This window comes from Camarhynchus parvulus, chromosome 4, assembly GCF_901933205.1.
Source record: "Camarhynchus parvulus chromosome 4, STF_HiC, whole genome shotgun sequence".
NCBI lineage: Eukaryota > Metazoa > Chordata > Aves > Passeriformes > Thraupidae > Camarhynchus > Camarhynchus parvulus.
Window position 1 is genome coordinate 59,204,040 of NC_044574.1, and position 26,996 is coordinate 59,231,035.

At 40.5% G+C, this 26,996-nt stretch overlaps 1 protein-coding gene across 9 annotated transcripts in view; it reads right to left on the minus strand.

Annotated features, from left to right (window-relative positions):
- Positions 1-121: 121 nt before the first annotated feature.
- The window catches only part of WDFY3 (WD repeat and FYVE domain containing 3), a 153,170-nt gene continuing 126,295 nt past the window's right edge, over positions 122-26,996 (minus strand). For 7 of the 9 annotated variants that reach the window (XM_030947533.1, XM_030947540.1, XM_030947538.1 and 4 more), the window contains 27 exons: positions 26,185-26,342; positions 25,229-25,306; positions 24,276-24,503; positions 23,392-23,445; positions 21,413-21,581; positions 21,073-21,236; positions 20,171-20,319; positions 19,781-19,901; positions 19,356-19,441; positions 19,001-19,081; positions 18,543-18,597; positions 18,066-18,185; positions 17,267-17,384; positions 16,026-16,132; positions 15,341-15,494; positions 13,682-13,773; positions 13,144-13,356; positions 11,296-11,443; positions 10,332-10,486; positions 9,892-10,050; positions 8,390-8,569; positions 7,159-7,341; positions 6,442-6,538; positions 5,086-5,415; positions 4,781-4,892; positions 4,248-4,445; positions 122-3,743 (listed from right to left, as the gene is read on the minus strand). In XM_030947533.1, coding sequence (XP_030803393.1) covers positions 3,623-3,743; positions 4,248-4,445; positions 4,781-4,892; positions 5,086-5,415; positions 6,442-6,538; positions 7,159-7,341; positions 8,390-8,569; positions 9,892-10,050; positions 10,332-10,486; positions 11,296-11,443; positions 13,144-13,356; positions 13,682-13,773; positions 15,341-15,494; positions 16,026-16,132; positions 17,267-17,384; positions 18,066-18,185; positions 18,543-18,597; positions 19,001-19,081; positions 19,356-19,441; positions 19,781-19,901; positions 20,171-20,319; positions 21,073-21,236; positions 21,413-21,581; positions 23,392-23,445; positions 24,276-24,503; positions 25,229-25,306; positions 26,185-26,342 — 3,830 coding nt within the window. In that variant the 3' untranslated portion in view covers positions 122-3,622. The remainder of the gene's footprint in view (positions 3,744-4,247; positions 4,446-4,780; positions 4,893-5,085; positions 5,416-6,441; positions 6,539-7,158; positions 7,342-8,389; positions 8,570-9,891; positions 10,051-10,331; positions 10,487-11,295; positions 11,444-13,143; positions 13,357-13,681; positions 13,774-15,340; positions 15,495-16,025; positions 16,133-17,266; positions 17,385-18,065; positions 18,186-18,542; positions 18,598-19,000; positions 19,082-19,355; positions 19,442-19,780; positions 19,902-20,170; positions 20,320-21,072; positions 21,237-21,412; positions 21,582-23,391; positions 23,446-24,275; positions 24,504-25,228; positions 25,307-26,184; positions 26,343-26,996) is intronic. The other 2 variants (XM_030947539.1, XM_030947537.1) reach the window with 1 other exon arrangement.

A 26,996-nucleotide genomic window follows, 5' to 3' on the forward strand; every position in this document is an offset into this window, starting at 1 on the left:
ATTAATAGAAACTTACTTCTCATGATGACACAGAAAAATGTTACTCATTAGTTACCGCTCCCGAGTTAAAAACGTTTATTCAACTGCAAATGATTTGTCTTTCCAACAAATGCAAACCAGCTTTTTGGTGGTAAATAGCAGGTATTTATTTGAAATGAAAAAAAAATACTTCAGTACCTGAACTATTGCATTTAATCATGTATTGTTGTAATTGTGTTACTCTACCTTTTTGCGTTGGAGACAAATATACAATGAACATTCAGATATCACAGATTGCACACTAGATAGTAAATCGTCAGGCCTTTTACGTAACCACCAAAAAACAGATATTGGATTCTGCAATATAGTACAAAATTCCACACTCCAGTCTTAGCCAGTTATCTTCAATTTACTCCTGATGCTGTACAAATAAATGGCCATTTAACTAGGGCTTACAAGTTAATAACAGGACAAAAAAATATACATTGCACTGACACAAAAAGTCAGCTGTGTTAATAGTCATGCAACAAGTAACCAAACTTGCTGAAATTAAAAATACTTTCTAAAAACAGTTTTAACTGCATAAGTATTTTATACACAGTTCATTTACCGAAACAAAAGGAGTCTTTAAATGATACAAAGCAAATATAAGTTTCTACCAATTTTATACATAAGAAAGTGCAAAATAACTTATCTAAAGTGTTTTGCTATTGAACTGATGAATGTTGGCTGGAGACAGCCAACCCCTCTCAAAAGCATGACATTACAGTTGCACACTACGTACGAATGTTAGGAGTACATGGATAAGTTTACTACAAAGAACAAGGCAGGAGAAGACATGTGAGGTACTTGCAGAGAATACAGTCTACTAATGTTAGTGTAAATGAGTATATTTTTGCTCAACAGATTTTTACATGGAAAACAAAGCAAGTATTTGCATTAGAAGCTCGAATGAAATGGAAAAAACCCCACTCCCACGTGAACACCACAGCTGCCCACAGCACCAGCTGCCAGAGGGAATATGAGCAGGTGTGTTTGTCCCCCTCCGCCTCCAACAAGCAAAACCATGTTTTTTGGGAACAGAATTAAGTCAGAGGGCTGTGGTGGTTTGCTTGCAAAATGTAAACTGGGCCTACCTGCACACTGCAGAATTTGTAAGGAATGAGGATTTCTTTAGTGCGCTGCCAACGCCACAGGCGCGGAACAACACCCGTACAACGCGTCTGCGGCTGACAGCCCCGTCCTCAGGACGCGCAGCAGGACTCTGTCCTGGCTTCAGAGCTGGACCACATCAGTGCTGTTGTCATAGCCTTGCTTTTATTAGGGTTTAACCACGTGGCTGTACAAGCTGCAGTCCACAGAAAAGAAGGCTTCCTTAAATTTGGGGATGATTTGGAAATCTGGAGGCAAGGGGAGAAAAACTGTGGACTCAAAGGCATTTAAGAGTTGTTAAAACAGCCTTTTCTTCAAACAGAAAACATTAAGGCCACTAGCCTATCTTCTGAACTATGCTGGTTTTGCATCATGTTGGGAAGGGTGAAGGCAACGTTAGAGAGAACGGCTGAACACAGAAATTCCAGTGCTCTGCACATGCTTACCGAGGACCTCTTCCTGTTTTTAGGGTCAAATCTGCCAGGTAGCCAGTAGTCAGTGTGGCTACTTGACCATCACTCTTTGGATCCAAAATTTGGGTCAGCTAAGCTCAACAAACCTGCATTTACTCAACAGTGTGCAAGGGCTCTAGAGAAGCCTTTCTGTTCATTTGGGGACCTAGTATACATACCAAAACAGGAATATATCTCATTTTACAGACCAGCACATACATAATAAACAAACAAGTATCAAAATACATATTTAACCTTCAGTGCATAAACATGTGATACCAGGGTAAATAGTAAGTGGTCAGAATTAACAAATTATTCACTGCTAAAAGCTCAAATCAAGAGAAGACAGGGGTGCCCCCACCGCACCAGGGACCCTCTGGAAGGAGCTCACCCCAACAAAGAGGGCCTGGAATTTTTGATGGTGCAATTCCAACAATAATGCTGGTTTTAAGGATTTGCTGTCCCAGGGCCAGAGCCTGCCCAAGTCATTCCAAGTGAAGGATAATCTCATCCCTTTGAGTGACAACATTCACTCAAGTACTGCCAGAGCCACCTGTCTTCTGTTGGTCTGGGTCATATCCTTACCTCTATTTAAAAGAATCCATTGTGAATATACCTAGCTCTAGATCAGTTTGTCACCCATTTACAAAATATATACACATGTTAAAAAACAAAAACAAACCGACCACCGGCCTGCCTGCTGCCCTCCCTCTACCCAAACAAAAACCCACTGGCAAGACCTCATGCAGAAATTAAGTCCATGGGCCTATCCCAATGCACGTGCTCCAATCCCAGTGGATATCAGTGTCTCTACTTCATCCCACATGTAGTGCAAAATAAATGACAGAGTAGTAAAAAATACTGCAATTAAATTCATATTGAAACTTAAAAACCATAATGGAAATCTACTGCTGTCCTCAAGCTGATGGCGTGTGCTGAAAGACAAAGAGAGCTCCAAGGAGCATTTCTGACATGACCAAGATCACTCTGCTTTAGAGCAATGCCTGTTGTTACAAAAAGGTTTTTAGCAGAGAAGCTAGGGGACAACAGCAGTCCAATTTTATGCACAAGGAATTAATTCTGTACCTATATGCAAAAGCCAATTGCTATTGACTAAAGAAGGTAAAAGCTGGTTCTTGCACTGCATGAATCAGCTGCTAATGAACAATAAGTAATTAACAAAACTGCAGCTCTGACATATGTATAAAAGAGGCCTTATTAAATATGAACAACACTGAGGTGGTAAATAGTTTGGTATAAAATGCAACACAAGTGTACAATTTAGTTCCTGGTTATCTTACAGCTAGAATAAAATACTCCAAGTTCCTATTCTCAAAAATGTTTTCTTTTGAAAAAATCTGTGTAATTCTATGAATAGCCTCACTTAAATTAAGATACTGTGGGCAACTGAAAGAACAAACATGCACAGATTGGATTTTTAACAGAAATACACATAATGCCTTTGAGTTTTCTGTTTTGTTTTTTTTTTTTTGTGGTTTTTTTAAACATTTGTATTTAAATTGATAGATGAGATAAAGATGCCACACAAAGTACAGTGGTTAATCTGAAGTCCCATGTAACAGGCAGTTAAGTTCATATTTAGATAAAAAGGCCGTTATACCTATTTACAATATACACAGTTGCTTGCGAAGAAGGCAGATTTACAACTATCTTCTAAAAAGCCTTGCCCTCCCTCCCCCCAGTTAAGATGACTAACTCTACAAAAACAAGACAAGAAGGGGTGTTTACGATAAGTGAGGATTTTCGTGACAGCCACCCCAGCATGGGCTTAGGGGCTGCCAGTTCTGTTGGATTTGTGGTTATTAACCATGTCTTCCTGGGCCTTGCTCTTCTCCTCCTTATGCTGTTCGCCTCGTCTGCCTTCTGTCAACACAAACCAATGCAATGATCCCTTTTTACTCTTAGTGCTTAGAATGCAGTATAAACATAAGTGTAAACAGACAATATTCCAATTCCTTCTGATGCTCTCACTGGTTCCTGGAGTGACAGCGGGGCTGGATGAGGTTTGCCAGGCCCCATCAATTTCTGGGCCCCTCCTCTGAGCCCCGCTCGTGCTGCAGGTTGTAGAAGCAGTTCTGGCACACCCTGACCGGTGATGAAATCTTCAGCCGTTTGATTTCTGACTGAAACCGGCTGCACCTGTGGAGAATAAACAACATCACTGAACGCAGGTCCTCTCCATTTCTACCTATTTTCTAGTGAGCTGTGGGAATTACCATCATGACTTCAAACACCAGAAAACTGTCCTAACTCACCTTGACATGGAGATGCAATGCAGTGTGGCAGAAGCAGAATTTAACTCAAATGATCACCACAGAGTCAATGCAATGAAACTGTGTGACAGCTCAACAACAGCTGTCATCACCAGTTTAGACTCAGACAGATAAAACTAGAAATATCATCTCTGACCCAGAGATGAGATTTGCACTTCAGTTTGTGGGCAAGGAGAGCTCACACACATCCTCTATGTCATACATTTTGTCTGAGGCTACCTGCTAGTGGCCCCTAAATCAGCATCCTCGCAGTCCTGCACACAGTTTAGGCAGCCTCAGTCTTTCACAAGAGTTCTGTGGTGTTTCACAGCTTTACCCCACCTAAAATCCTGTGTGGAAAAGAGCCCCAAGGAGGCTGTTGCCTGCTTACTTCTGGCAGAACAGTTGTCCACAGTTCCTGCAGTGGTGCCGCCTCTCGGTGAGTGAGAAGCGCACGGTGCAGCCCGAGCAGCTGTCGCCGCCCTCGTCCTTCACCCAGTGGTCGGCCGCGGACCGGCCCGGCTGATCGCTCACTGACCAGCTGAACACCCTGCCCCGGCCGTCCCCGATCAGGATCCTGCTGTGATCCCTGCAGGGAAAAGCAAAAGCATTCCTGCAACAACTCTGGCACAGTAACACACAAGCATCGATGCCCGATTTTAAACGTCAGAGAATGTAAAATGGTAAAGCACTGGTGTGGTGACTAACACCCCAACTGCCCTGCTCTAACTGAGAAATGGATCTGCAACACTCTGTGTAACACAGTGCAGCTGAACAGGTCTCCCTCTCTTTAGTGTTTTTATCTAGTCCTTGAAGAAGGCTACCCCAAAGAGAAGCACCACAGAATAGAGTTATGAACAATGGCACCTCTTCCTGCTGACAAAAGCCAAAACTGTTTGAAGTCCTCATGTGTGAGCTACTCACTTGGAGATGCCGAGCGCAGTGATTTCTGCTGGGTGTGCGTTGTCTTTGCGATCAAATGCCGTGTGCATAGTTAGCTTGCTTCTGAACACCAGCTGACGCTCCCATCTGTATCCTACAAAGGAGTGGGAAGTGGGAGGGGATAAAGTAAATTTGCTCATTCTCATTTTTGTTCCCTCCTCCCCCAACACACCTGTAACTGCAACTTTGTAGTAAGAACAAAATCTCCCTCAGAGATTTAAGTTTTTCTCTTTTTCTACAACTTTTCACTTAGGAATAAACTGAGGGCTGTGCACAGTTTCTTTTACCTGGTTTGAGCTTGCTGTAGTGCCGTGCTTCAGCATAGCTGGGGTGGGGGTGGTTAACCTGAGCATGGGGATGCATTTTTGCCTGTCCCTCCGAATAATTCACAAAGATAAATCCATCTTTCTCATCCAAGCTGAGCTGGTCTGACCAACGCCTGGAGTCATCGGAGCCGCTGTCTGCTGACCATGCTGCTGCTGCTCTGGCTGAAGATGAGCGAGGCCTGTGGCTGGTGCTGCTTGGTTGGCTCTGGCTCTCCTGCACTTTCGTGTCCTGGCCTATGCATGCATCGTCTGCCTCGGAGTCACTGCTGTCCTCTTCATGGGCTTCCTGCCCTGGATTGGCACAACAGGGAACAAAAGGCACTGTTAGTGAACCTGGTTATGGCCTGAGCTTTTTCCTTACTCTGCTGCTGCACTGCCTGAAACCCAATGAGCACCAACTGCTGAGAGAGAGACACTGCATGCAGGCATCTCAGAGCCTTTTCGGAGATTCAGCTCCTGCCAGGAATCACACCATTCATAGTTTTTGCACTTTTTTCTGTTTTGCCAGAGAATGACACGCCTTAGCTGAAGCTATTTCGTACAACAGTCCCTCTGAGGAAGGCTATGATAGACAAAAGGAGCAAACACTTCAGAAACACTCAAGTTGGCAAAACCTTTCAGCAAAACTTACACAAGTAAGCACAGTCAGCTATGCTGCAACTCTGACTGAAAAATATGATGCAGACTTGTTAATAACAGGACTTGTTAACACAAAAGAGCAATTAACAAAGATATTTATACTCCAAGTGACACTGAAAATAACCAAAAGCTGTATTTATATAATAATTACTTATGAGTAAAAATGAGATTCAGATCCAAATCCAGATCATATCTTCAATATGAAGAGTGCAGGAGGAAGATGAGATGGCTATAAGAAACAGTCATAAGGCACAGAGCAAAATCTTCCAAGAGTGGAAAGGGATATCATTGCTTGTCTTGTTTAAGCTGTTCCATCAGAAGATTCAACTTGGCTGTTACACTATAATTCCATTTCATCCTAAAATATATCTAGCTTTTGGACAATCCATTGAGCATGCCAACAGCCAAAACAAACACAGAGAAAAGTTCCACCTTCACAGAACAAAAAGCTACGATGGGCAACATGTTTTCTTACTTGTAGCATTACAAAACTACCTTAAGTAAGGTGGTGAACACAGAACTCAGATGCTCTGTTCACTATGCCCAGTGGATGTCTACTGCTTTTTGAGATAAAATCTCCATCATTCCATTCTGCACTATATAACCACAGGACGTGACCTACCTATAGCAAAGATCAGATACAACACGGAAATACCGAACACTTGTCAGGAGACATACCTATTTGAGCATCCTGACAGTCCTCTTGCATTTCCAGCATCTCCACAGGCTCTGGAGCTGGTGTTTCTGGCACTTGCAAAAACTCCATCCGCCAGAACTGGAGGGACAGGGGATAAGCAGAGTGGCACTTACTGAACTCTTGGCTTTTTCCTGAGCTACTTGAAGAGTTAAAATAGCTTAGTAGAACTGTGTATTTGCACTGGTAGCGCGCAAGGCAGGTCACATCTCCATACTAAACTCTGTTTTTGAGGACTAGAAACTATAAGAGGACATCTGTGTTCATGTCCAAATCCACTCCACACAGCTGTCTGACCAGCAGACTCTGGTTAAAGCTGCACCCAAAAGTACTGCAAGTTGGGTTAGACATGTAGTGATCAGAGATGACACTAAGTTTCTCTCTTCTTTCTAGCCAAGCAAAATGAATTATCTCAAGGTGTGTGAAATTAAAATGGTGAACCAAAGCAATAGTCTCCAGGTATGAAAGCTGGTGACCAAAACAGAGCAGGAAGGAAAATGTATGCTCTGCTGACTATTGCTGGTTACCACATCCCAATGGGGGCACCAAAAAAGGAGAAAGAACAGTTCAGGTAAAATTCCCAAGACTGCTTTTGGTCCCGGCCAGGACACTGTGTTGTCCTGGATAGGCATGACTTCTCTAAACACTACCACCACCAAGGCACAAGCTTTGTGTTCCAGGCAGTGATTCCTGGTACTTACCCGGACAACTCCGTCCGAATGTCCTGTGACAATGACATTCTGGGTGTCCCACTCATTCATCTCTGACACAAAACAACACATAATTTGCTGGCTTCGGCCAGTGAAGGTGTTTACACTTGCAGTAGGGCTGCCATTAATGCTCCACACGTGGATGTAAGTGCCAGCACACGATACAATGTCTCCCTACAAAGACAAATAACACCCCCAAATTTCAATACAAAGTTGCAGATATTCTTCAGCAAAAATATAAGTCAGGGTCATTTATAAGCCAAGTTGCAAGGCTGGCACTTTTCAGGAAGTTCTATTCAAGGGGCGTCTGGCCAGCTGAAGAAACCTTTAGGATTATATGATTTTTTTTTAACTCTACCTAGAAAACCACACTTAGTAGCCACCAATTTGTTCTATTTACAGCATAGAATGAGTTGACCAATTCCTCCACTTTTCATACTTAACAATCCAACGGCCTATTTTTAGTACTTTCAGTTTCCAAAGACTGCTCATGTTGATACTGTTCCTTTTCACAAATATGTATTGCCTTAAATTTAATTTGCTTCCTTATTGGGAACAGTCCAAACTAGTGCAGAGGGAAACAGGAGCTGCAGTCTAAAGCACTGGCAGCACTACAGCCAGACCACCAACAGCTAATAAACTGTACTTGCTACCCCCTGCTTGCATTACAGCCCTCTCTTGTCTTGATTTCTACCACTGCATCTGCTCCAGCTGCAACAGGGTCCATCCAGCCTTGATGGCCATGCATGGGAGCTGGATAAATGGTGACTTGTAACTCACAGAACCATCAGGGACAGAAGCTTTTAGGATACATCTGTTTCCACTACAACTGGCACTGCACTGTCACCCAAGGTACCTGTTTCCTTTAAATTCAGCTTAAGACAAGAGAAGCCAACCAAGGTCACGTATCAAAAGCTCTTCTTAGCTCCTGTGGCAGATCTGGCAGCTCACTTGGAATGTCACACTAACTACACTGCTTGCAGCACTGTTAATAAATAACCTCCCCTGAGCTCAAGCCACTCTGCATGGAATGCACCTACATATGGCTCTAGACAAATGACACATATTATTCCCAAACCAGTTGTTAATCAGTTTTCAGATGAGCTATACAAGTTCTGCCAAATTAACAGGAGAGCCTAGTGGCTTTTTTCCTTTGGTTTAATGATTTCCAACTCTTGCTACTGTTCCCACAGCAGCCTGGTGGAGGGAGTTTGGCTCTCACCGTTAATTCATTTATACAGAGCGCTGAAATTGGAGCCCTGTGCCCCCGGAGCTGTGTGAGGAAGGAGAGCTTATTCAGATCCCAGATGATGCAGGTGCGATCCCGGGACCCACTCACAATGATGTGATACGCCAGTGATGCTGTTAAGCACGTAACAGTGTCAGTGTGACCCAGCAGCGCCTGCAAAACACAAGTCAGGAGCAAAAGTGGAAATCAGGAGAGAGCACAAAAATTCCACATCAGAGCCTCTTACCTGAAAGATTCAGATAACCTAACCAGAATATCCCATCAGAAGATGCAGGCACCTTATAAGTCTTCAGTTGATAACTATTTCTATAACTGAAAATGGTAGAAGTAATATTTTTTTTCCATTTAAAAAGAGCTCTGACAAAACAAAATTTCAAGGGTCTAGTGTTACAGATCCTTCCACTGAAGAGAACCCCATTCTGCATCAGTAGCCTGTTTATAAGGTCAGAAAGTGTTCCAGGCTGCACCTGATATTACATTCTGACTCCTACAGTAACTGCTGATGACTAAGAGAAGACAAAAGAGACAAGAAACAGTTGCAGCCAAAAAAGCAAAGTCAGTTGTAAGGAGAAGAAAAGTATGAGCACCTACTCACATTAGGCCCTACTTTTACATTTTAGACTTAATCTAACTATTGGAAAAAAAGTCTGAAATACAGTCAGATTACTGCACCTTACTCAGTTAAAATAAAATTCACTGAATACAGTAAATGTATTCAAATATGCTGCCCCAAAATTTAAAATACAGTGTTTTATCATGTACAGTTTTAAAGTAAAACACTTCAGAAAAGCAGCTTTGGACAGTTGATTACTGCACAAGGGAAGTTACTAAATAATTCTGTAAATTTCTTTTCATAAATTTGAGGGAAACACTTCCTCTAAAAAACAGTCCTTCTATGAAAATGCTAATGGAACAGTAACACAACTTATAACAATGATACACAGCTGCTAGAATATACTGACTTAGTTGTGGTTGGGTTTTTTTGGTTACATTTATTGGATTTGTTCTTTCCTTAGTAAACACACAAAACTTACTTTGCACTTAGCTGCAGCTGACTTTAAAGCATGAGTGCTTGTTTTAGATAAAAAAGTGCAATAATTAAATATTTTTTTTTAAAAAAAGAGGAAAATTAACCTTTAAGGCAGCCTCCTTTTAAGTCCTTCCTGACACAGTTTTTAGATGGGGGTATTACACGTAATACTACAAAGCAGATCATTTCACAAAACTCACCTGCATAATTTTGTTAACATCACTATCAAATTCCCTTTGTCTCCAGAAGGCTCCTTGTGATCCACTATTCTCAAAAACAATGCAATTTTAAAGATGCATTTTGCCCACTTTCAATGCAGATCACTATCTCAACTACTCCATTCTCTGGAGATCTACTGGACTCATGGTTCCAAAGGTGAATGATACCCCATTTATGTAATTGCTTTTATCTTATAACATTACTTTACAGTTTTATTCCATTTTACCTGTTTCAGTGTGAGTGCTTTAGCTTTTTCTTTGGAGACACCCATTTCCCACACACACACTGCTGTGCTTGTTCCTCCAGTGATAACTAGTTTGGGGTTCGGGCAAATGGCACACAGGATCTGACCCCATTCTGACAAGCATTCATAAACAATCACGGCCTAAAAATACAGAAAACAAAGAATTACTTACAGAACTAGTACTTCATAGGACAAAAAATAAAAACCTGGCTGCCACCTTGCACTCATTAGGGTCACTAAGACCTGGTAAAAAACTATTATGAGTTAATGTTATACTGTCAACATCCTGGTGAAGACCCTCAAGAGGGAGCAAAAAAACCTGATGCAGCAGATTATTTCATTCACATATGAAATAAATGTCCATTGTTATGTTTTTTTCACTATTGAGTACTGATTGCTGGAACAAATTTCAGGTTACAAACCTTGTCTGACTCATAGGTACCCAGTCTGCAGCTGAGGTCTGCATAGCCCCAGGCAAATGTTTTATTCCAGGTGGGTGGGATGAGAACCTTGTTCTGTTCTACTGCCAGAATGCCTTTATCAGTACACACAATCTGCCCCACAGGCTCCTTGAGCTCTGAAAGAGAAGATGGGGTTATGTTTTATTGCTGGGAGAGACAAATACTATCAGATCCCTTTAAGTACCTGCTGCTCTTCCAAAGCAAGGTCTCTGTAGAGCCTATTTATACATTCTTTGCAGCAGTTGCAGTGATGGCAACTTTTGCTCCATTCCTAACAAATGCAGAGCCAAATATAGCTTAGTGCTTTCTAATTTCCTGAGTCTTCTCTCTAAGCCCTGCTATGCCCCATTTAACAGCATGTCCTTCTCTCCTTACAGCAGGGATCCACAGATTGCTTTACTCAGCTAGGAAAGAAATCCCTGTATAGCATTTACCTGCCTTGCAGACAATTAAATTTTGTTCATCCAATGTCAGATTTGAAGTCAAAAACCACGTTCTTTTTTCTCAGTGCTGCTACCAACATCATACCTGCCTGCCAACATTCCTTAGTATTTCTTGGCACTGTGATAAATAATCCTTTTGCTGTGAAAATCACAAAAACAGAGGCTATCACAGGCCCAGAAACAACATACTCTGAATGTTGTTCATTAAATTCAAACTTGTTAAGAGGTGCTTGGGCTCCATTTTATCCCTCTATTTAAAAAATGTCATATTAAACTGTGCAGCTGTGGTGTTTCCCAAGATCCTTTAAAGTAGCTAAGAACATAATTGTACAGCATTAGGATATTTTGAATTTGTCTCTCTCACCAAACTACGGGCAGTAAGAATATTAGAAGTAAGAAAAAGATTGAAAAATATGACCTTGCTGAAACTCTGAATGCTTGGGCAAAGAAACAGTAATAACTACTGTGAGTTTAAAGTTTACCTTTCACTGGGGCAAGAGATGGCCGCAGGTTGTCCAAATGATGGAAAAAGATCTTGTCACCTGTGGAACCAGGGGGCACAGAGGTTCCCACAGCCTCTCCATTCAGACGGCTTCTAACACGCTTTGGTGGGTGGGGTTTTTTGAAGAGCTGAAATTCATCAAGAAACTAATGATCATCAAAAATTAAATTACAGGTTTACAAGGGCACTAGCTTAAAAAGATCATAAATACGTCCAATATATCTTCTAAAAATTCTGCAGGTAAGCAAATGCCTTACTGCTCTCAGTATTCACTAATAACTCATGGTGAACATTCCAAAAACCTTCAACAAACAATACAAAAACCAACAAGGAGCAAAGTTGCTCTGCCCCCTCAGGCCGTGGCATCTTGGTACCCTCATGGAGTCTGTGAGAGCCCTCTGCCAAACACACCACCAGCTCTGCAATGTTTTGCATCATAACTTTTTTAAATTTAAACCCAAACTGCCAGGCACATTACTAGTGGAAGAGATGGGACTAAGAAGATGCATGTTACATTGTGCAGGAAAGGAGTGCAAAAATGCACAGCAGCCACGTCACCGAGAGAGCCTGCCCTGGATCCCCCATAGAAAATAACAGAGGGAAACAGCAAGACTCTACAGTTACATAAAAATGTGCTCCAAGAGCACTCACCCTCAACGAAGCCTTAAGGAATTCTGAGTTTCCCAAGTTTACTGCAGTCTATTTCCTTCAGCAAAGCATCATGCAATTCCTGGTAGATTTCACCACAGCCTTATACCTAACAGGCATCTGAGGATGCAGGCAGAGCTCTGGACTCAGCTGCAGTGCTCTTCTATTGCCCTGCCCTCTGCCCCAGTCCCTGTCTGTCCATCTGGCTTTAGCTGGGCCATGTCTGATTATCATCACAGCAGAGGGACTGGTTATTACATAAGAGGAGAGAACCCTACAGCCACTACATAATTAGATTATTGAGAGGGAGAGGGAAGGGAAAGGAGAAAAGCCACAGAAGACAGATAAGCAATTCTTAGCTTTCCTTCCAAGCAATGAGAGACAGACAGCTCTAAATGGGTTGCTACAGGAAATATCTTGTGGCTGCCCCGAAACATTATGTGCTGAGAGCTGAGTTTAGGGTTTCCAACACATGGCTTGAGTTCCCAGCCAATTGCTGAAGGTATCTGCGGTTTCCACCAGATCTAGGATTGGAAATATTTACCAAAGACACTTAAGATTTTCGCTGGATAGCAAAAGACTCCAAAGAAATGCCCAATTAAAAACCCAAATCAAAACCACCAACACTGAGACCCCTCCCAAACCTGAACACCCACATTTAATATTACATTGAATTATTTAATGTAGTCTCTTGAAGAGAACACAAACTTTAAAGCTGCACCAAAACCTTTACAGCTTCTTAATTACAGCCGTCCTACAAGAGGGAATCACCCGTGAGATAAGGATAAAAAAAAGTTATTAGAGCAATTGTTTTATTACAGGGTAACTTCAAATACCTTAGCACTGGGCATTACTTTGAAGTTGCACTTTCATTCCTCCCCTATGACTTTGCAGCAGGAACATAGTTCCAGGTTTTTTTAATGCTGATTTTAAGAGTTGAGCTATAATTCATTATGCCTTTATTTTAAGGATGCAAAGGGGAAAAAAGACATTTCTAACCTCACAAGTAAAGACCAAAGTGTAATTTATGATGGAAACATAAATGATTTTGTATCACTGGAAGAATATTTATGAATAAATACTCCCAAGAAGTTTCACTCCTAAAACACTTTCCTGTTTTATATTAACACATTTCAATTTGAGCGTTAACTGGAAAATAAGAAATCTACAAAGGGTATACCTGCTTTGGTATCTGTCCAAAGTTATTAATGAATCCTATAGTAGCTGTCTCTTTTAAAGGATCATTTATGTTATATATGTCCACTTGTCCCTCATAGAAGAGATGGTGAAAGACATTTACAGCTTCTACTGCAGCAGGACCTTGCTGTTTATAGCCAAAGATCAAGTCAATCCACTCATGCAGGTGAGCACTGACAAAGTCACATTCCAGAGCCTGAAATTCAGAAGGCATGCATTAAAATGAGTTGAATTGTGCATTGATTGAATTTACTACACTTGCCACAGAAGAAATGCAGAACATGATTTGACATATTTTTGTCCCATTTTGACAAAGCTTTTCATTGAAGCAAGTCTGGCCTCAAAGTACTCTGTAGCCAAAAAGGAAGGAGAGGAAACGCTGGTCCTACAGACCTTGGCAACACTCAGACACCAACCCTGAACTCACAGACTGGTCTGTGACTGCACAAATTGAGCACAGATTAATGTGCAGTGGAAAGTCCCAACAGACATTCTACTGTCACCATTAAAATTCAAATTACCTCCCGATGGACTCTGATAAACTCACGAGGATCTCCTTTTGCCCATGGAGGGAGTATTACATCACCAAGTTTAGTGCCATTTTGTTTACAACCTAATAAAAGAAAAAGAAGGAAAAAATTTGGACAGAAGTACTGAAACTGAACTGCAACAGCAAAGGTAAAAAAAGGGAGAAAAAAAAGAAAGAATCATAGTCTAATATCATGTATGTATCAAGGAAGCCACTTCAGTACTTTCTTTAAAATACTATTGTGGTTTTATATGTCAGGCAATAAAACATGAAAAATTCTGCCTCAGTTGTTCCTGTAAGATTGCTTTCAGGAGAAAGAATCCAAATACTTCTCACTAAGGCTTCTGAAGAGGAAAACAGCATTTTATCATAGAATGAAATTGTTGTTTTACTCCTGAGAATAGCCTGTACTCCTGTGAAGTGCAGCCCAACACTCATTTCCTAACAGTGCAGAGCTAACTGGTATCCCCCACAAGCTCCATGCCCAAGGATACTGGCAATTCCCTGATATGACCATGGCCTGGGCACAATACATTCACTCTGTCCTGGACAGCCCCCTTCTCACTCTGGACATCAAATAGCAGCATGTTGTGATCAACAAAAATATATTTGGTAAAACCCCTCAGTTATATTCTTGTTCTGTCACTTGTTGTCAAGAGACAATTCCACACTTCCTATTAACTCAGAGGAACACCTACAAATTTCCAACTTTACAGGGGCACACAAAAAATAAGTGCAATGCTCCAACAGAAACTTTACTTGCATAACCAAACTTCAAATCTTCCTTTCTTTTCACCTGGGAGGATGGGAAGCAGGATTGCTACAAATTACCACAATCAAAAGTACCTCAGTGTTTGACAATTGCTCCTAAAAGAGCCTTTTCTACTGTTGGTCCAAATGCTCAATGAAGCATTTCCAATGGTTACAGTCTAAAATTATCAGATACAAAGATAAGTGGACAAGAGCTCAACATTTTTTCAGTAAAACTCATTCTTTAGTGTAAAATATAGATGAAGAGGTTTTGCAAAGTGTTCTTTGGGTTTTGCTTTTCTTTTTTTGTAACGCTGTGCTTCCAATCTGCTACAATAGATTTTGATTAAAGGCTTGCAGGCCATTAAAACCTATGATTTGATTAATCTTTATTGTTGGCAGCACAGAGCTCAGAGTATAAGAGCTTAACACCAGTGTTAAGAGTGACATATAATAAGTAACACGCATCTCCAACAAACAGGTCTCCTACACGACTCCTGCTGAATAATCACTGTCACAACTGCTGTGACAATTCAAAAAACCTTCAGGAATGTTTTCAAATGAAGTTCTAAAAGTGAAGATTTGTCAAACAGATCTTGAGAAGCTTCAAAAAATAAACAACAAAGATGAACACCATCATGAAATCAGTTACATGGAGAAAAATGCAAAGCAGAGAAATTCTAAGTAAAACATTATTATCTGTGCATTTTGAACTGATAAAACCACCAAAATTGACAAAAATACACCGCACCAAACAAAAATCTTTCCAGGGACTAGTTTTGCAATTCTCAGAAGACACTTTGTATTAAACTGCTTACAATGAACACTCACGGCTCAAGAAAATACCTGAAGTCTGTCTGGCTCTGTTCTCCCACCCACAGTGCTGTTATCTTTTGCCTACCTAGATCAAAATTGTTGGAATTGAGCAGGAACTCGGGGAGGTAGAAGAACTCTGGGATGAGCTCCTTCACGTCTGCCATGTTGTGCTTGGAGGCGGAGTACCAGGCCTCACGCACGCTGTGGAACATGCGGTCAGCCAGGTCGAAGTGACCGCCCTGCCGGGCAGAGAGAGCAGCATGTCAGTGTCACAGCATCCCTCAGCATGGCAGGCTTTGCCAGGAAGGCAAATCAGAACATCCTCTGCCAAATGAAGACACTAGAACATAGCACATCTCTTTTTTTAATGCAACCAATCTAATCAGCTACGTTACTTTCAGGTACATGATAACAGAAAATATAGATACACATATACAGAACTTTAGGAAAAGTCTCATCTGTCCGATTTCAAATCTAATCTCTTTCAGAGAAACAGCAAAATATTTTTCACAATAGAACTAATTTTGGTTTTTGTCTGCTGCTACTTTGTTTTGTGTACATTTAGAAAAATGTTCAAACTACAAGGGGAAAAAAAAAAGGTGAATTCCATCACATCTTTTAAAAAGACATATCAAAAACCTGCCAGGCAATAATAACTCTGCTAAAAGGTGTTTCTTCTATGATATTTGATGAAAGCAAAGTTGACTGATCTTATTTGCCAGTGATGTCTGAAACACACAGCAGGCAAGAAACTTGAAGTGTATTTTTACCTGTAACCGTAAGAAAATCTGAGTAAAAGGCTCCATCCGGACAAGATAGGAAGCCACAATCATGGCTGAGGAATAGTGAGTCCCATAGTGATAAGCTGGGGTTTCCCCTGCAGATTAAAAATAATAAATATAGGAGAAACAAAGTAGTTAGGTGACAGAATCAGTACTAATGGAAAAAAAAATTATCACTGCATTTTAATTACTCTGAGGTCTTGGACACATTCAGAACTGGAATTTATAATTTTCATTCTCAGATATCTGAAAGCTTTATATTTTGTCACTTGAGTTTGGCTGCAGTACAGTAGCCCTAATTTAATAGGGTTCTGCAAAGCAGTACTGAATGGTCACTCATCTTTTGTTTTAGCTAATTGAAATATTGCAGTGCAACTACAGTGATTTCTGCTGAAGAAACATTTTTTAAAAGTTTTTTTTTTTTATTTTTGGTGTTATTTTGTACTATGGATTTAAAATCTTGGGCAGAAATACGTATCAGAACTGTTGCCTCCAGATTTTGTACAGCTTTTACTTTCTTAATTTCCTGGCAAAATGTCTGCACAAGCACACTTAGAAAATACTGATTTCTTTCTAAAAATGAATGCCTTTGCCACCTACTGCTGTTTGATACAGAACAGCACTGCAGTAGTTAAACAGGCTTCTATTGTCAATGAAAGCAGACAAGAAAACTTGTCTTGCCAAACACAGAAGTTTTATTTTCAATATACAAGGAAGCTCTAAAATCATGACTAGGTAACTTAACTGCATCTCATTCTGAGGCTTTTTTAACTAAGAAGCTGCTGTTTCCTTAGCTAAAAAAACATACTTTAAGATTAGAAATGAAAAAACTAGAATACTGCTAATGCAGAAGCATTTGCATTCTTTGTACTACTAATTTTCATGCAGCAGCAAACAAACTGTATTAGCAGATGCAGCTGGTTGTGTGCTTCATGTGCCTGCCCATATATATATAATATTAGACTCATCTAAATGTGCAACTGTTCTATCTTTGTTTTTACATATAAACAAAGGTGTCATTTAGATTTAAAACAAACAACACAGAAAGAAATCCAATGTCTACTTGTTCTAATTTAGACTTTGTTGGACGGTCACAAAAAAAACATGGTAGAGTTCTGCACATCCATATCCAAATCTCTCTACCCACATTATAAAAACATCCATGAGTCCTTCCCATGATGACAGGCACATGTTCCTCTGTTCTTTCTGCAGGATGGATTATTACTTACCATTGGGATCTTCCCAATCCTTGTATCGCTTCTTGTACTGGGCTAACCTGTCCTCTGTTTGAGCTCCCATGGGCTTGGCCAGGTTTCTGAATGTTTTGGGATTTGTAAGATCCAGTTCCTTTAAAAATAAATCAGACAACAATTTTATAAAACCAAACCACATCCTTTGAAAACTGCTGATTACCACAGTTAATATCACCTACCTCTTAAGGTTGTTAACCCTGCTTTCTACACACACAGCAAGTGCAGTGTTGGATATGCTTAAAACAGTCCTTCAGGGTGATCCAAGACAGCCAGAATGTTTTATCTGCAATCACATGTGGGCCCTGCACAACTTCTGCCCTACTCCTCTTATCCTGTCCCCAGTTCCCCCTAATTTTTTCACAAATACTCAACAAGTCCCCTAACAATATTTTATGTAATGGTCTGGTTGGTGGCAATAGCTGTCCACAATAGGATGTTTCATCTTTTTCAAAAGCATATTCTTCCACCGTGGGGCCAGATTTCATAGTAGCCCCTACCACAGTCTTCCGAACAAGGATACCTTCTCTGTGGGCTTAGCATACTTCAGGACACACAGCTTAAAGTTAATGCAGACAGTTACAGGAACTGCTGCAAGGTAGAGAGGCAAATGTCTCTCTCTGGATCCCAGCCCTCACCTGTGCACGGGTCAACAACATCTGTAAAACCAGCCCAGCCAAGATTCTCTAATACCCTCCCTGTTGAGAAGTCGGAGAAACACAATAGAAACATTCAACTTATACAAGATTACTATCAGTGCTGACAATATTTTACTTACCTCTGAGTCATAGTCTGCGAGGATCCACGGGAAGACAGGGTACTGCATGAGGTCATTATAGGATCTGCCAGCCAGGGTGTTCAAGTGCATCAGGTACTGGAAGTTACTGATTTCTCCCCTCTTAAGGCAGACAGATAACAGCACAGCAAAGTTTTCACTTTACAATAATCAAATGTCAATAGGCCAGACTGTCAATCTGCAGCCCTCCCCAAACATCAAAACTTACTTCAATATTGCAATGCTCACTCTACTTTTGCTACAGCCTTCCCCCTGCAATTCAACAGTAGAACCATTTCCTATTTGATGATGATACCATGAAATCCTAAAAATTAAATGCTGAGATACACTTTCTACAACAGTATGTTTATGTTCCACCTGTTAGAATAAGAGGATGCAACTTATGTGTATTGATTATTTATGTGTCATTACAAAATGTGGAATTTAATACAAAAAATACCCCAGCATTTTCATACTTACTTCCCATCTTTGAGTAACAGATTTTTCTCCCACTAAAGTGCTAAGCAAGCCAGACCTAGCAGGAAGAAGAAAGTGAATTTCTTGAGTTTGCAGTAAGAACTGGGTTACATTTTCACAAGACAACCCAAAATTTCAACATTAAAAGTTATAAATTGCGACCATTGGAAGAACACATCTCTTTTCCTTTTGCAGTACCTTTTATTAGAATTCTAAGCACATACTGTAAAAATGAAATTGCATGTTAATTATGAAATTCAGTACAAGTGGTGGCTGATGAGTAAAATATTTTTAACAGCTTGAATAAATCTCATGGCTTCAGCACTCCAATACCTTTCAGAATGTATCAGTATACTGATAACGTTAATTCTGATATTCTCCAGATAATCATGGTATCAATGCAAGCCTCATTTACTGGAAACTGATGAGCCACAGAGGTTGTGAGGAACAGAACCACCTACCCTTGCTCTACGCTGGTGTTTGGTCTCTGCCCAGACACTGACTCTGAGCTGTCAGTTAGAGATGGTACCACAGCCAAAAACCTGCAGCAGCAGTTAAAAGATTACAATTAGTGTTTCTGCCTTCTGGATGTCATCTCCTGAAAAGCAGCATGCATTTAGTACAGTTACAGACTTCCTTTTGAGCCGCTCCACAACATCTCAAACAAAATCGCAGGAGCCTCTTCTCACTGAAGGCATGCAGTGCCTTCTAGTGGCTCTTTCCTGCAGCAGTAAGGTGCTAGCAGGCACCAAACAAAGCCTCCACACAGGTATTTGCAAACATTCATGTTAAATACTCTAGTTTATTTTACATTACCTTTGATAAACTTTGTTTCTAACCCCTTTCTGGAAAGCTAGAAGATAGTTCCGTCCATCTCCTGAGAAAACTTCAATTGCAATTGGCTGAAAACAGAGGACAAACCCATGTCAACAGTAACTTATTGTCTTGTCACCTCTGAAGGCCAGGCACAGACCAGTTTAGTCATGCTATATGTGGCCCTAAATTTCAGTGAAGCAGACTTTGCTTAGTGCAACCAAATGTTTTATTTTTGGATGACTGACATTGACTGACATGGCCAATAAACTAAATCTGGGTAAGTTGCAACAAGGATGCCTAATCTAAATGCTTCAATTTCAACACAGTCAATAGCTTCTCTTTCCAAATATTCTTCAGTTATGTATTGATTTTTCATTTCTAAAAATTACATCATCAAAACACTCCAAATATGGTGTCCAAGTCACCTGCAAGAGATATCTCCTTTTGTGCACCTCCTTGATATCTTCATATGCGAAAATGCTGCAAGTTCTTTTGAGTTGACTTGGACCTTGCCTTGCTCCCCTAGGTATGATTGGCTCATGCATCCTGTAAAGGAACATAAACAGGCACAAGAAAAGTGATTAAAAAGAAGAGAAATATTCCTCTTGGAAAAGTATTATTCAATTAATTTCATGAGAGTCCAGTTACAGAAACAGCTAATAACATATTTTCACAATATACCATACTACAAATTGTTCAGTACTTGAGGTCTTCCTTTATCTCACATTATCTTGGAATTGACTCCTCAAAAACCTCATTGAATACTTCTTGTTCAGCTTCTAAGGATAAAGGAAACTCTCTACGAATGTACTCACTTTGGAGGCAGTGTCTCAATGTCCCGTATCTCCCTGGTGGCTGTCATGGTAAACCCGTCAATGACGTAGAAGTGCTCTTTCCCAAAAAGAAGCAGCCCCTCGCTGGTGTCAAGGCCCTGAACCCGAGCACAGCGGTACATGTGCTGGATCTATGAGGAAAAGCAGATGCTTAGGGAAAGCAGGTTAAGGAGCACAGGCTCAGACCACTGCTCTGTTAGATCAACTCTCAGATACTGCTGTATCACTTGCACATACAGCAAAAATCCTGTCAGTCTCTCCTTTAATCAGACCTAATGCCAGTGACTAGTAACTGGGGAGGAAGTTGGATAAAGCCTCATTGGTATGACATACATGTATCTATTTACCAGTTTATCCACTTGCACTATGCTGCCTGAACCTATTTTAGAACCTGCAGCCTATTCAGCCATGATCACAATGCTATTTAATGGTATACTTCAGATGGACAAAGCCTGAAATACCAAATACACAGCATGGTAAATCACCACTGATCTTGGGTATAAAATACTACTTATCAAGGCTTCACATTCTAATGAAGGTAACAATTAATTAGGAACAGTGTGCTAAATTCAGCGCTTATATTTTCAATGTTGATTTTCCATCCTGATCATTAAGTTGACAGGAGAATAAACCATGCATGGGATAGCTCATAGCCTTCACTTCAGGGCAGGTGAATTTTTCCCTTGCAGGCAGAAGGTAAAAAAAAAAAAAGAAACTGTTTCCAGTACAGCATTTTTAGGGTCAGGCACACAAAGTACACATTTTAAGGAAGAAGCTGATGAAATATACAGACCAAGGAAGATATATAGGACATTTATTCATGTCTGGGACATATAATGAAGAAATTCCAATACATTAAATTCTTAGTGTGTTTGAAACAGTACCTTCTCTCCTTCTTCAAGCAGTCGAAGCAAAGTTGTATTGTCAGTCTTCTCCTCTTCATCAATTGAACTCCCCTCAACAATCTGATCCTGTGACTGGTCCTGGTTCTCATCGTCTCCTCCATCAGGAGCAGAGCGAGATCGTTTCAGGGGAGGCTTCACCAGGCCTGGAAAAGAACAGAGACAGACAAATGTCATAAAGAGACATAAAAAATTAACTTCACAGAACCTATAATCTTTTAAATTACTGACCAAATGCCAAGAGAGAAAAACAAGAGTCCTGCAGGACTTATGCTTGTCTTACTGCAAATGCCTGAGAGGATGACAAACCAAACCATCTAACCTTTGACTCTTGCAATAGTGTCCTCCCCGTGCTCTGGCTCCTGCTGAGCTGTTTCCCCAACTGTGTTCTCTTCTATGGCATCCTGGAAGACGGCGGGGTTTCCGGAAGCCAGGCGCATGTAATACTCCTTGCTGTCATAACTGATGGCTCTCCGGTAGCGAGCAGGTTTCTTGGGAATAATGGAAGAAATCGCTTGGTCAGCCAACTCCTCCCTCAGTCCCTCAGTGAAGGTCTTTCAGGAACAGGGTGTGCAGCACAGTGCATGCCCACTGAGTGTTTTGTGCGTGCTCATATACCAACACAGACAGGAACAGAGACTCTTCAGGAGATCTGATCTGTTGGCTAATTTGCAAGGAGCTATACAGCCATTTAAGCAAACATGGGGTTGCAGAAAAGCCTGCAGATAAAACTAGAACATGGGGAGTAGGTGTAGTCAGTATGTTATGAACTGTCATAAAAGGCTGGGGTTATTGTGTTTAACACTCATTGCTCAAAAGGCCATTTTATCACCTTTTTACTCCCTACCAACATATGCAGTTTATTTGTTAGCCAGCTGACTTCTCTGTTAGGCAGTAAGTTGAATAAAAAAATTGCCTCAAGAAGATACAATGATGTGGAAGCTGGTATGAACTAAAAGCACCCAGGGATTGGCTTTAAGTCTCAAAAATTCTTCATTAATTTAATTGCTTCCTTTTTTCGTAAAGTTTCTGATGGCTTATGGGGAGGAGACCAGCAAGAGAATATGCATGTACCTGAAGTAAATATTTGAGCATTGTTTGTACCTTTGTGTGGTGCTTTTGGTCTTTTTTTTTGTGGGGGGTTTTTTGCTTTGTTGAGTGTTTGTTGTTTTGATTTGGGGTTTTTTTCTGTGTATAATGTTTCCTTCCTCTTTGTCTGATCCAACCCCCATCACAGGGTAATTCTTACATTCCTCACTTAAGGAAGCAACATTCAGAATAGAAATCAAACTAGCTTTATTACAAGTTGATGCTCAGGATGATAAAGATACTAATATCAGCAACACAGAAATTTATTATTCAGGTCAAATTGACTGCTCCCAAAAACCAAAAATTTAAGGCACTGTAATTTAATTTGCTGACTTATGTTTAACCAAATTTTCACTCCTTATCAGCACAAAACTGCCATTTAAATGATGCTTAAAACATTTGTGGAAACAACTTATGTACAACCTACAAAGAGAAATCCTTTATTGCACTGCTAAGGTGAAGGAACGAAGGAAAACAGTAACAATTTATATTAGATATTCCGTATAATAGAATTACTTGCATTTATATGAATTAATAATTGTAGAAGGAAATTCAAAATGAGTGAATGCACATTACACACTGCACTTAGTTATGGGCAAGACCATGACTCTAATTAACAGAGAAAGGCATAATCTTGAAATGCTTGCAAAGAAGCCACTTCCAAGCATGTCTGTTCTTTTCAAGAAAGGATTCATATTTTTTAAGCAAATGTCCGTATTTTAGTAATAGCAAAACAGAGAAGAGTCAGCTAAGACAAAATTAATATGGGCTTTAACAAAAGTCAGCCTTTTAAAGCCCATTATGGATAAAAAGGACAAAATACGCTCCCCAGATCCTCTCTTAGAAGGAAACACTTTTCCAGTAAGTGCTTCCAAGCAATGTGTTGCCCATTACTAAATGTGTTCCACTGACCAATAGTTTCAGGTCCCAAAGCCACAATACTCCACACAGTGAGAACAGTGGTAGCACAGCCCAACACAGCCTGTTAGTGTGCAGCAAAGAAGGGAAGGTCTACAGAAAGTTTTATTAGGTGAAGGTTGAGGACAGCACAGTAACATCTTCTAATGTGATTACTGAAAAAACCCTTAGGTCTGGAATTGTTTACTGAAAGAGCAAGTTGAAAGCCAAACGTAGAAGCCTTGTTAAGACTGCCTAACATGCAGAAGTTGTATTTATTTTACATTCTTTCAGTCAGTGTACTTGTTTCTTTACCTTTTGAGGAATGGTATCATCAGATGTCTCAGGAAGTCTGTTTGAGAAGTCAGACTGGAAACAGGGCATCAATTACATAAGCATCAATTACATCAGAGAAAGAACACTTTTGAGAAGAATGCATGATGGCATGTTCTCTACTTTGTGTGAATTAGACTGTCACTACAGCTACTGTGTGCCAGACTACAAGCCGGCAAAAATATCTAATAGTTTAAAATTGACTGACTTCAATGTTTTCTCTGCTTTTTTAAAGTACTTTGACACTCGGACATAATTTGAGGGGAAAAAAATCCTGCATGCATACACACATGCTTAGAAAGACATAATAAAGACCGCTTCCTTTCCTAAAAGCAGTATTCCAAAATTAACAGGGACTAACTGCAAAGCCTTCAAAAGCCACAAACTTTTCTGCTCCACAGCCCACCTTCATCTTCACAGACTGATGAAAGTACATTTCAGGAGTGTACCCAAGCCAAGGCCTGTAGCCCTTTTTTTCTTTTTTTTTTCCAGATCACCTTTTCCACATTATCTAGATTAAGGACAAGAACCTGGACTGCACCTCACACAATAATGGAACTTTATGTCTCTGGAGGCTTGTGAAGATGCCAGTGCTGTTTGTTGGCAGGATCACTCAGCACATCTCACATTATATTGCAATATATCCGAATTTGCTTGGTTTTGAGCCAAGTGACTCAGTCCCTTCCCTAAATATATCATGAGGAACAACTGGACTTTACCAACCATTTAGGACAGACAGAAGAATATCAAGTCATACCAAAAGAGTAAAATATCTTTCTTAAGAAAAACTTATCAAGGAAAAAAAAAAAAAGCAGCATTTTGCAACAGGGCGTGTAATCACCCATCCCAAACTCCTGAATACTTACCAGTAAGTTTGTTTCCTGCTCAGCCTCGGGCATGTAGGGGTACTGAGTATAAAACATGTCATTCCGCACCATCTTTTTCCTCATTCTGCAGGGACCCTCAGTCATCTCCAGCATCCACTTGTCCAGGTGGGAGCCGATGGGGGGCCCCCAGAGCCCCCGCTCTCGCAGTAACTCATACTCGATTTGAGACCATTCCTCAGTCACGTATTTCAATGCATTCTGCTGACGCTGAACGCAAAGACATAAATACATGCAATTTGAAAAATGATTTTAAGAATGAAACCAGATAGGAGGACTTCCTGTACTTATTTGCACAGGAAAGGGAAGTTCAATGAAGCAAAGTTTGGTGGTCGGTTTTTTTAAACAAATTGCTTTGAATGACCTGTTTCTCTCAGAAGTTATTTTTTAAGATTTATAGCACATAGCTCAGCAACCAGTTTGAATGAAATGCCTTTGGGAACGATTGGCAGACATCACAGGGTGGAACAATTTCGTTCTGGAAGGCAGAGACCAGCCATTTTCTATTACTGGATGATACCACAAAATTTTCCTTGTGTTACTATGAAAGTAGCATTTAGACACAATGCTTCTCCACATTCCTCTTAGTTTTTCTACAATGCTTTAGAAATACAGTGTATTTCCAATCACTCTCTTTTTGTGCCCTGCTTTGGTTTTTTTTACACTTGTAAGGAATTTAAGCTTCTTAAAAAAATTCACACTTAACATGTGATATTGCTAAAAGAATTTTCATCTACAACCAGCTCAAAATGAGTTTCGCCATTTGTTTATTTGATTGAACCTAAAAACCCCTTAAAAACAACAACTGTTTGTAAATATCCGGGCATTTCACCTATGAGAGCCCAATATTTCACAAGTCTCATACTGAGAAATGGCACTGGTATAACAGGCCAAGGTATCAGTGTCAGGTTATTAGCACTGCAAGCCATCCATACCTCCTGGTATTCTTTATACTGCATATCAACCAGGTCCCGAACCACTGCAATGTGAGTAAACATCCACTGGGAAATTTCCTAAGACAAAAACAAGGTGACAAACAGAATAAACAAGAGTTTGTTATGTAAACAAGAGTTTGTTCTTTAAACAAGAGTTTGTTTGAATGAAAAGCCTAGGACTACACCTTGCTAAACTTGCTCACAAAGAATAGTTCCTTAAAATAAACATTCAGAACATTCCCAAACAGCCAAAAATTGGCACTGAGAAAGAGTACTCTTCCCTTCTTCCTTTTAAGTAATATTTTGTGGATGGTGCCTAGTTTGCTGGAAATCCTCAAGACACCCACCCCTCCTCACTTTGTCCCACGGTATCTCTGTTTTCACTTATTGCTTCCTCTTCTGATACAATCAGGACCAGTTCCTGTCAGCTCCATTTGTTAAGTTCTTCCCTTTCCCCTTCATTTTGTACCTGCTCACCAGCAAAATGACTGACAGCACTGAGAATTCATTAATTTCTCAATTCCACTGACTAATTTTCAGCTCCGAAAGAGAACTAGCAATGTATTTTTCCACAAAATTCTCAAACATCTCTATCCATCTTGAGGGCAGAATGGGAAAAAACCCAACATCCGTATCATAGCTTCCATTTCAGTGCAGCATTGCAAACTGAACTTAAGATCCAGACTACCACAGTCATGAACCAGAAGCAGCTGAGCAGTCTCACCAACAATGAAGGGTTGACTCTTAGCTTAAGGTTACAGATATGCAGATGGACCTACTATATTAGACACACAGAAGCAAGATGCCCAGTCTGGAGAGTCAAAATAGGGAAAGAAAACCAAGCACAAGATAATGCTTCACACTGTGCAAGATACCCCACCTTGGGATATTTACCACAAATCCTGAACATACACTGCTGGATTTTTGACTGCCTGTTATTTCTTGACAGAAAATACCTGTGTGGAGAGATTGTGTTTACTCAGCCCACTCTCCTTGCGGTTTCTCCTGGAACCAGTCAGTTTAGAGAGGCCAAATCCACTGCTGACTCTTGAAAGTTTGGACTGTGTGGTTGGAACCAAAGCCTCTCCTCTACTGATGCATTTTTTCTCATGAGCTGAAAAACAAAGTGTTGGGAGCACTTTTTAGAAGTTCTTTTTCCCTCCCCCCATCATACTTGATTTTTTAGATAGAATGACCTTTTCTGTTGCTTCAAAAAAAGTGTAGCTGTACTCAAATGCTTTCTGCAAATACACTGGCCACGAGGGATATATCGGAAACCTTAACAAACATCAGCCAGGAACACAAAGAAACACAGATACTGCAAAAACAAGTATTCCAGGTTTCCAAATATGTTTTCTGTACATCCAGGTTAACCTCAATTACTTCAGAACTGTGAAATCATCAAATGAGTCGCATCTATGGAATTGTAATTTCTGCTGTCTAAACTCTTGCTAATTCAGTCAAGCATCAATTGATCTTTATTACATGGATGCAGAGTTAATTTGTCTGTAACTTGTCCACCAGGATTCCTGGGTCCTTTTTCTGCAGAACTGCTTCCTATGCTGAACATATTTCCTAGCCAAGAACTAGTCATAGCATCACTGCTGCTAGAGAAGGACTGCTCAGCCACCAATTTCCCATCTCATCACCAGACCAAGAGTTTGCAGGCTGCACCCAGATATGCTCAAGAGGATCCCCCTCCCTGCCTGGCACATCTAATCCTGGGAATGGTAATAGAAGCCACCACAATCCAAGGGTTCATGGGGAG